We start from the raw sequence: 17,151 nt of genomic DNA, 5'->3' as shown, positions 1-17,151 counted from the left end.
TACATGTAGAACCTAAAATATTACTTTGTGATCTCATTGTTGATATTATTGGAATTAGAATATGATGAATGAGGATTGTGATTATGGTGAATGTTATTGAAATTGGCAACATATTTATACCCTATATATATGACATAATTAACGTATTATAACTTGGAAATAAAACAATTTTTTTCAATTTTTGAATTTCATGCAAGAATTTTGACCATTGACTATTAGGGTTTACAAAAAGAATTCTTGAAATTGACCTAGTCTTACACTTAAAGGAAAAAAAGAAAAGAAAAAAAATATCTTTGAAAACACTAATATTGAAAATTATGTAATTATATAATATACGTTAATCCAGTTGTTGTTGTTGTTGTTATGGTTGTTATTATTATTTTGGAGTTTTCCGTATATTAGTTAGAAATATCTTTCTCGTAATTTTATTTTCATGTAAAAAGATATTAAACATTGAATAATTATAAAATAGTGGTTAAGTATGAAATTGTGAATTAATTAGTTGAATCATTTTATGAATTTAACAATAATGAAGTCTTTGATTTTCTTAGAATGTTTTTTGTGATGGTAGTAAACTTTGACCATTGACTACGTGTAATTTGCATTGAAATATTAAATTGTGATACACAGGGGCGGCTCTGCCCTTTCGGAAAACAAGGCGATCGCCTTAGGCCTCCAAATTTGAGGGGCCTCATTTTTTTTTAGTTATAATAGATTACAATTTTTTTAAAAAAATATTAAATACTATTTGTAAAAGAAATAAATTTTTTATATAAAAAAAATTTAGAAGGAGTTTGATATATTTAGTATGTCTCAAGAAACTAATTCATTGATTATATTATTAATTAAAAAATAATTATTAGAAAAAAGCGATTATATAATTTTAAAAGTAGACTTTATAAACGTAATTAATTTTTCTTAAAAGCTTAAAGCCTTCATTCAATTTTGGCCTAAAGCCACGGATTCGCTTGAGCCGCCCCTGATGATACACTATATAGTTTAAAAAAATTACATAATATAGCGATAGTTTAAGATTTTTATATCAGATATATGGATACACTTAATATTAATACAGAAATAATTAAGCAGAGATATTTTATATGCATTAATACACTTATTAAGAGCGTAAGCATACATAATGTGTATTTCACTATTATTGCAAGCACAAAATTATTAATCCACTACAGAGATATTGTATTAAGGGGAAAGGACAAAAATAACACTTAAAACTAAAATAATTCCATAAAACTAGCACCTAAATTTAAAAGCCCATAAATAGCACCTCAATTCTACATCACAATTAGATCCTTTCTGTTTTGTGTCCTGGACCGACTTTTCATCTTTAATAGTAAAGTAATATAGGCGCTAGTCTTACTTTTCTCATTTTTCGGTAGTTAGTAATTAGATTTTCAGTACTAACTAAAACTACAGTAATTAGTTAGTAATTAGATTTGCTACATCACCCATTTTGGCTCCTTTTCTTTTTTAAAAATTCTACTCTTTTTTATTCTTTTTAAACAATAGAGTAATTGCTTTTTTTTTCCTCAAATTATTTTGCATTCACCAACATTATTAAAATAACATACTATTTGTTTTGTTTAGTTTTACTTATTTATACAATAAAATACAATATCATATACTTATAATGTAATACAATTGTTACAGATATATATTTATATATAATAATGATACAGTTTCTATACATATACATATTCGATATAATAATTAGAGTAAATACATAATTACCCCACTGATCTTGTCCAAGATTTGCAAAAAGACACCTAAACTTTACTTTCGACCTATTACCCCACAAATCTTACTTAAATCATTGCAAATACATCATTTTGACCCTCTGCGTGTATACACGCGCAACTGGTGCGTGAAAAGGCTCAAAACAGACTTTTTCTACCAATTAAAAGCTGCCACGTGTAAAAAATTTTATATATAATTTTTCTTCTTTTTTTTTGAAAAAAAAATGTTTATTAATTTTTTAAAATTATTTCATACACCCCCCCCCGCCACCCCCTACCCCTATTGTCTTCTTCTTCATCACCATAACTCAACAAGAACATCAATTACAACAATAAAAACATCAATTACAACAACAATAACATCAATTAGAGCAACATTATCAAGCTCCATTGAAGGTTTTTTTTTTTAAATATCTTTAAAACTCCATTAAAGCTCCTCCATTAAAGCTCACTTAACTATCTTTAAAACTCAATCCAATCATTTAACTATCCTTAAAACTCAATTCAATCATAAAACTATTTTTTTAATTGATTTGAAGAAAATAAATGAAGCTTAAAGCTCCATTAAAATGGAGATCGTAAAGCTCCATTTTAATGGAGGAACTGGACGGGGGGGGGAGGGGGGGGGAAGGGGGAAGGGAGTTGCTGGATGGGGGGGGGGGGGTTAAATTAAATAAAAAGTAAAATTTTATTAAAAAAATAAACAATATATAAACTAAACGTATTGACATGTGGCAACACCTGATTGGTGCGTGTGTTCACTCTCTTTGTTGTGATGAGATTTAGCGAAAAATGGTGTATTTGCAACGGATTAAGTAAGAATCGTGGGGTAATAGGTCGAATTCAAAGTTTAGGTGTCTTTTTGAAAATCTAGACCAACATCAGGGGAGTAATTATGTATTTACTCTAATAATTACAATATTTTTATACACATTCTATATTTTTAACTACAATTATTATTTAGATACATATTTTATACGACTCTATATAGTTTTTACATGCATTCTAAAAATGTATCAATCTAGTATAAGAGAGTATCAATTGAGTATATGGACACTGCAAGTGTATCAATGTAGTATAAAAGTGTATTTTGTGGTATAAAAGAGTATCAATTGGATATAGAGACTGCATGTGCTTGCATAGAATTTCCTTTCTCTTTTTAAAAAAGTATATCAATATAGTATAAAAGTGTATCAATTTGGTATAAAAGTATATCAATTGAGTATAGGAACTGCATGTGTCCAATTGGGCCAAATGGCTAAAAAGGGAATTACTTTAGCCGACTGACTACAACATGCCCACCTTTTCAATTATGGGCAATTTTTTTTTAAATGGTCATGTCATGTCCTTTTTCCCTGTATTAATTCTCTTAATGATTGGACATATATTAACTAGGTATATTACAAATTAACATCGAACAAATAAATATGCATTAACTCCGTATACAAAATCGGAGTTAAGATATGAATGATTAAAATTCAAAATCGAAAAGATAAATAAATTTAGTAATTGAGATTTGAATGATTATGCTTAAGATAATTCATTAAGTACAAACAAATAAGATATTTTCTTGTCTGTTATAGCAAAATTTTGAGACATAAGGTTGAACACTTTTATTTTTCTTTTTTGAGAGCTTCAGATCTGAACGATTAAAACTCAAGCGTGAAAAATAACCGAGATAAGCATTTGGTACCCCTTCGAACTATGATCAAAGTTGTTACGACTCACTCCAACTTCACAGGGGTCCTAGTACCCTCAAACTCAATTTTAACGTATTTTTATCACCCTTTTATGATGATTTGACACCTTTATTATATAAAATGAGTCCCATATTAAAAGTGTCATGTCAGCTAAAAAGATTGACAAAAAGTATTATATCAGTTGAAAAAATTGACAAAAATACGCTTAAATTTAATTCAGGAATATCATAGCAAATTTGATCATAGCTCAGGGAATACTAGATGCTTTACTCAAAATAAACAAACTTAATTATTGAGATTTGAATGATTAAGATTAAAATTTTCATTAACTACAAACAAATGAAGCCTTGTTCATAGGAGAAGCAAGTATTGGAAAGATTAAAATCCATAACAATTGAGATCTTAATAATTAAAATTAAAATATTCATTAAGTACAAACAAACGAAGCTTTTTTTCTACTATTAAGTTCATTGTGAGAGATTGAGAAAAAATATATAATGGAATTTGTACTTCAAATCAAACATTTTTGGTAACATATGCAAAAAAATCAATGGTCGTCAATTTTTGTTTGTTTGTTTATTGTTAATGATATTAAGACTGTTATTTTGTATGTATTCAGGTACAAGAATCTGTATATAAGCAACACAAACTTCAAAGCAAGTTCAAGTTCAAGACAAGAACTTATGAAGTTTCTTAACACCTTCAACATTAGATTAAGAATAATCTATCTTAGAAGTGCGTTAATATTCAGAAAAAGATGAAACAGAAATTTAGACCCAATCCCCCGACTTTGCGGATTGTCCTTAAGGAATAATCTCCCTCACTGTACCCGAGGTTATGGAATCTTCCTCCCAGGATAAAATAACCTTCAATCCGAACAACAGCGGAACCTCAAATTGTCGGATTCTACGAACTCACTCAACAGTTTGATTGATCACACAGAATATTTGAAGACAAGAAGAGTTTGTGTTTCAGAAATTATTTTTCCATGTCTAAACCTATGGATGAAAGCATGTTTATATAGCCATAATATGCCTCTTCTGAAAAGTAGCAATGGTTCACTGAAAAAGGTGTAACCTTTCCTGAAAAAATATGTCTATTCGCCCAAACAGTGTGTCTTTTTCGAACAGGCATGCTATTTCATGAATTAGTGTGTCATTTTACTAAATGATTGCATCTTTCCGAAGCATCAGTTCATAGCATTGCATCTGTTCAGTTCGAAACAATGCATTAGTTCGGTTTGAAACATTGGAACAGTTCGCTAATCTTAAGGATCCGAGGACCTTTTTGGAGACCACTCTCGGATTCACTACAAGAACAATAATACGAGATAATAATGGTGTATTTGACACCAAAACAACCACCACAAACTAACAAAGAGAGTATCAAGATGAAGAACAAGATGAACAATAATACAATAGAAACAACAACACATGGTTTTGACTAGAACAACAACAAAGAGTCCAAGAAATGTACGTAAAGATAGATAGATAGACAAAGTGAAGGTATAATCTTAAGAACCCAAGAGCCTATTCCACTATTGGACCTTAACACTACACACTAAAAATACCTATCTCTTCGGTGAGCACAAGAGAGACCTCAACCTCCTCTAGCACCCAACGTTCCAAGCATAAATCCAACACGAATGATTTCACGCTCAAGATGGAAATCCTAGTTACAACGTTTCGGCCATAGGCCTTTCTCACAAGAGAGAAATGTTCTTCTTACAACTTTTAATATCAATAAACATCTAAGACTAAAAACCCTAAGAGGTTTTATATAGAGAGCATTACAAAATCGAATACAAAATGACCATAATACCCCTCAAGGGTGAGGTGCCCATCAAGTGTAACTTAGGGGCTGTTTTTAGTGCATTTAGGCACTCTTTCACACTTCACTTGTGCACTTCCTCGGACAGATTCAATACGCACTCGTTCTCGTCCATCCTCGTGGTCGAACTCGTATCAAGGTTTATTTTCTGGAGGAAGATCAACCAATTTTCATGTATGGTTGCTTAAGATTGAAGCAATCTCACTATTGACTGCCTCTTTCCAAAAGGATGAATCTGAAGATGGCATCGCTTCTTTAAATGTTTGAGGCTTATTTTCTAACAGAAATGTTACAAAATATGATCCAAACGTAGTAGAAGTTCTTTGACGTGTACTAAGTCTTGGATTCTCTTCATTATGTATATTCTCAATATGTTCATCTCGAGGTCATTTAGATCCTCCATTAGATTGTTCATGTCTAGTTTTATACGGGTAAATATTTTTAAAGAATTCAATATTATCTGATTCAATTATCGTATTTCATTTATATCTGGATGTTCAGATTTATGAACCAAAAATCGATATGTTTTACTGCTTTTAGCATATCCTATGAACAAGCAGTCCACAGTCTTACTGCTTTTAGCATATCCTATGAACACGCAGTCCACAGTCTTAGGTCCTATCTTAACCCTCTTAGGCATAGGAACTTGGACCTTTGCTAGACACCCCTACACTTTGAAATATTTCAAGTTGAGTTTCCTTCATTTCTATTTTTTATAAAGAATTAATTGTGTCTTACTGTGGGAACTCTATTGAGTATACGATTGGCTGTAAAGATAGCCTCCCCCCATAAGTTTTGTGGTAAACCGGAACTTATAAGTAAGACATTCATCATTTCCTTCAAAGTTCGGTTTTTTCTTTTTGCAATTCTATTAGATTGAGGTGAATACGCAGCCGTAGTTTGATGGACGATTTCATTCTCTACACATATTTTGGCAAAGGGAGATTCATATTTTCCGCTCCTATCACTTCTTATCATTTTTATTTTTTTATCTAACTGATATTCAACTTCAGTTTTATATTGCCTAAATGCATCTATTTCTTCATCCTTACTATTTAACACATAGACATAACAATATCTAGTGCAATCACCAATAAAAGTTATGGAATACTTTTTCCCACCACGTGGTGGTGCTGACTTCATATCACAAATGTCAGTGTGTACTAAGTCTAAGGAATTGGAATTCCTTTCAACAGACTTATAAGGATGCTTTGCATATTTTGATTCCACACATGTTTGACACTTTGATTTATTGCACTCAAAGTTCGGCAAAACTTCTAAGTTAATCAGTTTTCATAGCGTTTTATAATTAACATGACCTAAACACGTTCATGCCATAAATCATAAGACTTAAGTAAATAAGAAGAATTTGAAGTTTTATTTATTTCAACATTCATTATATTCATCTTATAAAGGCCCTCGGTGAGATAGCCTTTTCCTACATACATTTCTCCTTTGCTAATTACAATTTTTCCAGAAACGGTTACACATTTGAATCCGTTCTTGTCTAGAAGTGAAACAGAAATTAAATTCTTACGTAACTTCGGAACATACAAGACATTGCTAAGTGTCAAGACCTTTCCTGAAGTCATTTTCAAGCATATTTTTCCTGTTTCTTCTACCTTAGCAGTAGCAGAGTTAGCCATGTAAATAATTTTTTCTACTTAAGCCGGAGCGAATGACGAAACAAACTCTTTGTTGGAACACACATGGAGGGTGACACCAGAATCCATCCACCATTCGCGAGGATTCCCCATCAAGTTGCATTCTGAGAACATAGCACACAGATCATTACATTCTTTGTTGGACTCAAGCATATTTGCTTGATCTTTTTTCTTGCCTTTCTTTGGGGTGCAACAATTCGTGGACTTGTGGCCAATCTTGCCATAATTGAAGCATTTTTCCTTGAATTTCTTCTTGGGTTGATTGCTTCCTTGTTCAACTTTCTTCCTTTTCTTAGAATTATTTTGGTCATCTTCCATAATATGTGCTCCATTAATTGTAGAATTCTCTTTTGACCTTCTCTCAGTAGCTTTATTATCCTCTTCAATACGCAGTCAGACAATAAGATCTTCGACAGTCATTTCCTTGTGTTTATGCTTCAAGTAGTTTTTGAAGTCTTTTCACATCGGTGGTAGCTTCTCATTTATCGCAGCTACTTGGAAAGCATCATTCACAATCAAACCTACAAAACAGTTTATGTGAGTATTAAGAACCTTTTCAATTTGTTCAACTAAGGTATTTTTCAAAGATATACCTTCCGTCAGGAGATCGTGGATGATTACTTGCAATTCCTACACTTGAGAGACAACCAATTCGTTCTAGTGCCCCCCACAGTTCGTTCGATGTCTTAGTTCTACTGTAAACATTGTAGAGGTCGTCTTGGAGACTTCTCAATATATAATTCCTGCAAAGGAAGTTCGAGTGTTTCCAAGCTTCTATAATCATGAAATGCTCTTTGTCCAAGGTTCCCTCGGGCACCTCAGGAGCATCCTCACTAGTAAACTTTTGAAGGTATAGTGTTGTGAGGTAGAAGAACATCTTCCGCTACCATCGCTTAAAGTCAATGCCCACAAATTTTTCAAGCTTCTTCGTAGGTGCCATTGGTTACGGAGCATTTGCTCGACCTGTTGAATCAATGCTAGTTGCCCCCACAGTCGTAGCCGTATCTTGCATTTGACTTTCGTTAGTCATTTTTTCTGTCACCACAAGACAATAATATTTAGTATTTTCAGAATACTACTTATAAAGTTAAGCAACTTTAAATTCTTCTTCTTGTTTCTAGTTAACAATGAAGTTTTAATGACTTCCAATTGTCAACCGAGTAAATTTTAAACTTGTGACGAAGATTTTATGTCTTCTAATCACTAGTTAAATTTCAACGGAGTAGAAAACTTAAAGCTTTAATCTCCAAAAACAAGTAATATAGATTCTGAATTATTCCTTAAGATTGTTATTTTGTATGTATTCGGGTACAAGAATCTGTATATAAGCAACACAAACTTCAAAGCAAGTTCAAGTTCAAGACAAGAACTTATGAAGTTTCTTAACACCGTCAACACTAGATTATGAATAATCTATCTTAGAAGTGTGTTAATATTCAGAAAAAGATGAAATAGAAATTTAGACCAAGTCCTCCGACTTCACGGAGTGTCCTTAAAGAATAATTCTCCTCACTGTACCCGAGGTTATGGAATCTTCCTCCCAGGATAAAATAGCCTTCAATCCGAACAATAGAGGTACCTCAAATTGTCGGATTCTACAAACTCACTCAACAGTTTGATTGATCACATAGAATATTTGAAGACAAGAAGAGTTTGTGTTTCAGAAATTATTTTCATGTCTAAACCTGTGGATGAAAGCAGGTTTATATAGCCATAACATGCCTCTTCTGAAAAGTGGCAATGGTTCACTTAAAAAGGTGTAACCTTTCCTGAAAAAACATGTCTATTTGCCCACACAGTGTGTCTTTTTCGAACAGGCATGTCATTTTATAAATTAGTGTGTCATTTGACAGAATGGTTGCATCTTTCCGAAGCATCAGTTCATAACATTGCATCAGTTCAGTTCGAAATATTGCAACAGTTCACTGTATACATGCTTATAAATAGAGGATAAAACACAGAATTTTTTTCTGCGTTTCTGTCATTTTTCCTTTGAATCCAAATCCGAAGCTGAAGCCAAAGTTCGAAACATTGCAACAGTTAGCTGTATACATGCATATAAAGGGAGGATAAAACACAGATTTTTTTTTTCTACGTTCCTGTCATTTTTCCTTTGAATCCAATTCCGAAGCCGAAGTCGAGCGAGCGACGCCGACAACGCGAGGCACCACCTTGTTCTTGCCTCACTATCCATGTGGAGTAAGTATTCTTTATTTAAAACACTCCAAAGTTCTAGTGAACTTTCCAATTTGGAAGTACACTTTCTAAATTAGTGTCTCCTTCCCTCCACCATTTTTCTCTCCATTTTCCGTTCAAATTTCAAACGAGGTTGAGAAAAAAATTAAAATTCATAATGACTGAGATGAGATGTAAATGATTAAAATTAAATTCTTCATCAAGTACAAACAAACGAGGCTTTTTGCCTGCTATTAAGGTCATCAATGGTCGTCGGTTTTTCTTTTTGGTTTGTTTATTGTTACTGATGTTTTGGTGATCATAGAGGAAGTAAGTATCTGAATTCCGAAGCGTATGGTTGAACCTCAATCATCTTAGCAATCGATAGCGATTTCTTTTCGCCTGCGCCAAGACAATCCATCATAGATTTTTTCAAAGAGCAACAACTTGCCAATTGGCTATACATCCATTCTACAAGTGATTCCATATCATCTGCAAAATCTTTCATATGCCATTGCATTAGCTTTGGTACCATTATCTTCTTCTTACTTGTCACTCCTACTGATGCTTCCAAATATGCCATTTTCGCTCTTTCTAGCTCGTTCGCCACTTCATCTGCTGTGTATATCCTTAGCTGAAATAGTGTATACAACATTGTTAACACCACTAGGAATTCGCATTCACTATGAAGGTGTTTGACTGAATACAAGAAAGACTTTTAAGAATTGTGAGCGCCAAAGTTTTTTGGCGATATGGAAATAGACGTAATCAAAAACAAGATCCTGGGACCTGTGGGTAATGGGCTCTGATACCAAATTGTTATAGTTCATAGTTCTGGATTGAGTGCTGGACGATTAACTTGGAAGTAAGTATTCGAAAAATAATAAAAATGGTCTCTTAAGTTTGATGGTAAGTTGAAAACAATCCCTTAAGTATGCAATTGAACAGCTTTGATTCTTTAAGTTTGATAAAAGTTTAACACTTTTAGTCTACGTCAAATATTTATCGAACTCTATCTGTTAAATTTGACGAAACTATCAAGAAAAGAAATTAGCGAGAGCCCGCGTTAGGGGTACAATTTCTGTAATTTCTGCTACTTTTTATTTATTTATAGAGTATAATGCAACAATTTGATGTATAATTTGTGGTATTTTTTTGTTGTATAAGTGTCTAGTGTGATCTTGTATGTTGTATACTCAAGGGACTATTTTGAACATATTCACAAACTTGAGGGATCATTTTTTTCATATTTAAAAGATATTTATGCGATTATAAATCACATCAAAACACGTAAAACGAAAAGTTAAAAGTCAAAATTGTTACGAGACATAGATAGGTCTCATTGAAAACCGACTAAAAAAAAAGTGTCACATAAATTATAACGAACTTACTGCAGGTGAAGACCAGCTTCCTCTACATAGTGAAAAGGTGACATTAGGTTCAGGATACTCAAGACCATAAGCATTCCTCAAAAATCTTTCATTATCATCTGTCAAACCCTTTAAAATAAAATAATTTGAATTTAGTGAAATTAAATCAAAATATAAGTCATGAAAGTATAATTTATGACATAATACATAAACAAAATCAAAATTTGGTTCAGTTGACAAGTAAATACTTTAACTTTAAGAATGCACGTCTAGATACTTCAGCTTGTTTTCAGTTGATAACTAAACACTCTTAACTCGTTTGTACGATGTCTTATAGACGCCTAATGCTGACAACAACGACAACATATATAACCAGTGAAATTGCACAAGTGAGGTTTGGGGAAGATACATTCTATGCAGACCTTATCACTGCCTCGGAAAGGTAAAAGGTTGTTTTCGAAAGACCCTCGTCTCAAGTGTAGCAATTCAAGTACGCAGAAGAAGGAGACGGTGAAGAAAATATAGCAACTAATAAGGGAACAATGCAAAGTTTACAAGAAAGAAACATGAACAACAACAAACTCGTGTGATGATCGAAACACAATAAACGACAGACTATGATAGATATCACAAGCAGGGACTACAATACTATGACAGTACAATGATAAGCACCAACAACCATAAACCCTCGAAAAGTTGAACTGTTCAACTGACACAATGAAGCAGAGTTGACATGTCTAAACGCGTTTAATCAAAGTTGGATAATATTGTTTACTTGTCAGCTGATATAATTTAAATGTTTACTTGCCAAAAGTGGCCAAAATTTGACCGTTTGCGTGCAGTGTCTGTTTATGTGTTATGCCTAAGTTTATCTAGAGCTATATTACATACTCACATGTTCAATATCCCTTGGATGCCTTAGGATGAAATGTTCAATGGCTAATGCATTAAGTACAATACCACCAACATTTATGGCAGCCTGCAAAAAACAGGAATTAGCGACGGACAAATACTATAGCTAAATAACATAATTCGCCGCCAATAGTCCTGTTTAACGAAGGATTAGCGATAAATTATCAAAAAATTATTAGCTATGAGCTATTTAGCGACAGATGAGCAATGAAGTTCGTAGCTCATTCCAGTTTTTCTTGTAGTGTCATCTTTGTATCCTAATACCATTTTAAGAAAATAAGCATTCAGTATCCCATCGAACTATATATGACTAAAGTTGTTACGACACACAACTTCACATGGGTCCTATTACTCCCCTGAACTCAATTTTAGCGTATTTCTGTCACTCTTTTGTGCTGGCATGACAACTTTATTACATAAAAATGAAACTCACGTCAAAAGTGTCACGTCAGCTAAAAAGGTGTCACATAAGCTAAAAAGGGTGACAAAATACACTAAATTGAGTTCAAAGGGATAATAGAACACCGTGAAGTTAAAATGTGTCCTAGCAAATTTGGTCATAGTTCAGGCGAGTACTAGATGCTCTACTCAAGTTTTAGAATAAAATGTTTGAATTTAAGTACTATTAAATTAAGCAAAATCCACCCCTAATGTATCATCAAAAAAACTCTGTTAGCTATGAGCAATTTAATGACAAATTAGAGATGAAATTCGTAACGAATTTCAGTTTTTCTTTCTTTTTGTTTTTTGGGGAAAAGAGTTAGAAATATACATAAATTTTGATGAAATTTGTTGTAACACGCCTCAACTTCGTGGGGATCCCATGACTTCCCTCGACTATTTATTACCGTATTTCTGTGAGATATATTTGTCCAGTTGGACCACTTCAGACCCTTACGCGCTCAGTGCGCGTATATTGTGGTCTAACTGGTCAAATATATGCCACAGAAATACGATAATAGATAGTCGAGCAGGGTCATAGTTCCCCCACAAAGTTGAGGCGCATTACAACAAATTTCGTCAAAATTCAGGTATATTTCGAATTTTTTTTCCTTTTTTTTCGCGGTGAAATAAACTATGTGCGTACCTTATTTACGAGAGATAATTGTTCCTCTTCTGTAGAAGGCAAACCATATTGTAAAAATGCCTGGATTGAACGTATACAAAGAATTATATTTCATCATCAGTTATTATTATACATCAATTTTTGTAGTTTTCTCTAATTATTTTTTTCAATATTTATATTTTTATTTGAATAATTAACATGTCTTACTGTACATGCATTATGCAGATATTATAAACATTGATCCAAAATGCCAATTTCTGCTTGTAGGTCAAGCAAGTTATGTCAACATTGCTGAATTTTTGCACCATAGACCTAAAAAATTTCAGAAAAAAATAGAAAATATAATGTCAATTTAATATTTTTGACATCTATCTTTCATTATTTAAAAAAAAAATGAAATTAGCGACGGACAAATTCCAATAGCAAAATTCATCGTTACTCCTATTTAGCAACGAGTTAGCTACAAATTATAATTAAAAGTATATACGTTAATTAGTTGCGAGCAATTTAGTGACAGATTATCAAAAGAATGTATTAGCTATGAGCGATTTAGTGATAGATTATCTACAAAACATGTTAATTAATATTGCTTCAAATTATCAAAACTATATGTTAGCTGTGAGCCGATAGATTATCAAAAAATATGGTAGCTAGGATCAATTTAGTGACATAATATTAAAAAAAAAAAATGTTAATTGCGAGCAATTTTAGCGACATATTATCAAAAGAAAATGTTAGCTATGAGGAATGTAGCGACAAATTATTGATAAAATCTGTAATCTACGAGTAATTTAGTGACAGATTATCAAAAGAAATATTTTAGTTGTGAGCAATTTAGCGACATATTGTCAAAAGAATAAGTCAGTTGTGAGCTATTTAGCAACAGATTAGCAACGAATTAACAAAAGAATATGTTAGGTACGAGCAATTTAACAATAGATTAGAGATGAAATTCATAGCTAATTCCAGTTCTTTTTATAGTGTGAATTTTTGAGAATGGTACCTTAACTTTCCCATTTGGGGAAGACATTCGGATATATGACACGTGTTAATAGAAGTTCTTGAGACTTGGATGAAATTCTTGTAAGATCCAATCTCTCTCTGAATTCCATCAGTGTCTAACAAGATCCCATAAGGATCAAGATTCGATGCGTAATCGTTGAGCGCGAAAATCGGAGCATCAGCAGCAGATGATGTACAAGTTTTGCTGCATATGAAGCTGCTTTTGGATTTCTTCGAGCAAGTTTGAGATTGTTTTGCAATGGAAGTTGAAATAGTTGATGAACTTTGGTTCTCCAACGATGCCTTGTTTAACTTGAGATATATACTTATTAAGCATTTGAGTACTTCTTCTGACAACTTATTTGGCGTCTCATTATCCGTTTCTAGATCTACTGGCTGGCTGTGGTGCCTGCGCCAATTTCTTGAACCTCTTGAACTACTCTCAACTATTTCCTCCTCTAAACTCCAAAAATAAAAAAAAAAATAAAAAAATTGATAGTGTTAATATATTTGGATGCTACTAGCTATTAAGAGAAATTTGTAAGATTTTGGGTCAATAAATTATTTTTTTACAAATTGCTATCAGAGCGTCTGTTATCTTGGTAACATTGTGGGGCCTACTTTTATATTTAGGCAATTAAGAGATTTTACACTGTATAGTTCTCTTTCAAAATAATATACGATAATGTATATTTAGTGTATATCGGTACATGTATACATATTTTATACTAGCAAGTGTATATGTAGCTAGTATCGTTGTAATTATTTTTTTCGAACGATCAAATATGTAACTTTCGCGAGCATTAATCGACTTACCATTGAGATTAATCGGAGAATAAATGGTGTGGAAGTCGATGGAGGAACCAACAGAGGCTCTTCTGTCTTTTCGAATTCTATATTGTTTTCTGAGTTGATAGTTTTGTGATCTATCGGGTCGTGGAGGAGGTAAGGGCTTTGAAATCAATCGCTGATGCTGTTGATGCTGAACTTGTTTAAGTGGCAGCACTTCCCATTTTTCGGCCAATTCTTTCTCTCGGTACAGCTTCCTCTTTAGCGCGTCGACTTTTCTCTCTAGCCAAGCTATCTCTTCCTCCGCCATCACCACCTCTTCCAACAAATGTTGAACCTGCAGTCACGTATTCAAAATTTAAAATTTATAAAGAAAAAAATCGAACGACAGTACCAACAAACATAGATGTATATTAGAGATTTCTTTAGTAAATTTGATAGTGAAAGAAACAGAAGATATATGTATGCCATGCAGCATTCACACAATTTCTTTCTTTTGTATTTATTTAATTATGTCTATAAAAAAAATTCAAACTACATAAGAAATTTCTATCAGAAAATTGCTAATTTTTTTACGGATATCCCATTTGAAATTGGCTCGTCGGTAAGGAGTTCCAGACGAAAAAGCAATTGGAAATGTTATCGACGAGCGATTTTCCACGAAAAATTAGCGATTTTCTGATAATGATAGAAGTGGAAGACATATGTATGCCATTCAGCATTCAAACAATTTCTTTCTTTAGTATCTATTTGACTATCTCTATACAAAAATTCAAACTAAAAATGTAACACTATCAGAAAATCGCTAATTTTTTTTTACGGAAATTTGTGCCAAAGTTCGTCAAAATTAGAGCGCGCCAATTTTTAGACTGATTCAACCAAAAACTTTAAACAAAAATTAGCGATTTTCTGATAGTGAAACGTACCCGGCGAGGGAGGGTGGATATGCAGGGACAAGAACCAACATTTGGTCTTTGTAATGCATATTGCAACACTGTTTTGAGCTGAAGTTGTCCGTCTAATTCTTCTCTCAGTTCCTCAACCTGTTAACAATACGAACATTCAAAAATGTCATCGGGTGCACGTGTCACATTGTTCAAAAGTGCATGCATTTTCGGAGAACTCGACACAGATAGATAACGTACATTTTGGAAAGTCTAAAAAATATAGCACATTTTTTACAGAATTGCGACACGGATGGAACAATACTTTTGAAGAGTCGGAGCGACATAGCTACAAGAACAACAACAACAACAACATACCAAGTATATTCGTATGCAGCGGGGTCTGGGAGGGTAACGTGTACACAGCCCGTACCACTGCCTCAATGATGAGGTGGAGCTGTTGTTTCCGATATCCCCGACTCAAAACAAAAACAATCTAGAAAAAGACTTAGCAGGTAGTAACAAAACAACACATATTATCTAAACAAGACTAATACAAAATAATATATACTACAATCGATCTACCCGAAACAACAAATATCACCGAAACTCCAAGGACAAGACACTACAAGCGTGGCACTACAACTGCCAGTGTAGATAACAAAACAACGCACTCCTATCTACTAATATTCCTATGTAGTGGGGTTTGGAGAGGATAAAGTATACGCAATCCGTACCACTACCTCAGAGATGAGGTAAAGATGTTGTATCCGATGCAGCCTTGGCTCAAGACAAAAACAGTCTAGAAAAAGACTTAGTAGGTAGTATTAACTAAACAATCAATCGATCTACATGAAACAACAAACATCATCGAAACTCCAAGGACAAGACAGTACAAACGTAGCACTACGACTACTAACCCAGATAACAAAAACAACACGCACTTCTACCTTCAAAGATCGACGCACTCCTTCCAGCTAACCGTTACCCTATTTAACGTCCTCCACACCTTCCTATCTAAGGTCATGCCCAAACACGACATAGCTAGATATAACAACAACAACATACCCAGTATATTCCTACAAAGTAGGGTCTGGGGAGGATAAAGTGTACGCAGTTGATACCGCTACCTCAGATAAAGTAGAGAGATTGGACCTTCAACTCAAAAACACATAGCTAGATATAACAACAACAACATACCTAGTATATTCCCACAAAATAGGGTCTGGGTAGGGTAAAGTGTACGCAGTCCATACCACTACCTCAGTTAAAGTAGAGAGGTTGTTTCCGATAGACCCTCGGCTCAGAAACACATAGCTAGATATAGTAATTATTACCTCTTCTTCAAGAAGTATTCTTTTCTGTTTCTCATCGCTTGGCTGCATCAACAAATCTTCAAATTTCATCATTCAAAAACAAAATACTAGTAATGTTTTCACACAAAATTCAAAAATATTTAGCCAAGATGCTTGTGAATATTTGGTTCATCCACATATTTATTTAAGATATGAAATAATTAATGCAAAAAATATAAAAAAAAATTAAAAAATGAATGAAGTGAACGTGAGTTGCACCAACAAACTTTTAAGAACAAATTGAGGTGACATAGACGTGATGTCCATGAACTATTTAAATATTCAACCGTTTGTCCTATAGTCACAAGGGGTTGTAGCTATGGATTCTATAAAATTCATTTCAAATTTTATATGATGAAAAAACATTTAATATATATTTGTTTTACTTTAATTTGTTTGTCTTAGTTATTATTTGAACAGTCAAAGAATATTCTTTTTTTAATCATAATTTTTTTTAAATATTTTTTAAATTATTTGTATTAGAGTTTGTGATCCAAATTATGTTGATACGACTCTAAAAAGTTGGCGGTGTAACCTATGTTTGTGATTTTTGTGGGGTCTGTGATGGTAACATAGGGATCGGGAGTATTAATTATACACGTACGAGCATATTATATACGTACGAACGTATATTATATGTTTTTGGGTGTACG

General features: G+C 33.0%; 1 protein-coding gene across 1 annotated transcript; it reads right to left on the bottom strand.

Moving 5' to 3' along the window:
- Positions 1 to 9,274: 9,274 nt before the first annotated feature.
- LOC107873732 lies at positions 9,275 to 16,640 on the bottom strand. The gene is made up of 9 exons (XM_016720681.2): positions 16,481 to 16,640; positions 15,186 to 15,302; positions 14,287 to 14,596; positions 13,472 to 13,928; positions 12,681 to 12,780; positions 12,490 to 12,549; positions 11,386 to 11,469; positions 10,512 to 10,619; positions 9,275 to 9,754 (listed from the first exon to the last, which is right to left on the bottom strand). The coding sequence occupies exons 1-9, from the start codon at positions 16,550 to 16,552 to the stop codon at positions 9,440 to 9,442; spliced, it is 1,623 nt and encodes a 540-aa protein (XP_016576167.2). The 5' UTR covers positions 16,553 to 16,640; the 3' UTR covers positions 9,275 to 9,439.
- Positions 16,641 to 17,151: the final 511 nt, after the last annotated feature.

The sequence above is a fragment of the Capsicum annuum genome, chromosome 6, assembly GCF_002878395.1.
Source record: "Capsicum annuum cultivar UCD-10X-F1 chromosome 6, UCD10Xv1.1, whole genome shotgun sequence".
Taxonomy (NCBI): domain Eukaryota; kingdom Viridiplantae; phylum Streptophyta; class Magnoliopsida; order Solanales; family Solanaceae; genus Capsicum; species Capsicum annuum.
The sequence above is the reverse complement of the archived record's forward strand: the minus strand, read 5'-3'. Positions and strand labels throughout refer to the sequence as shown.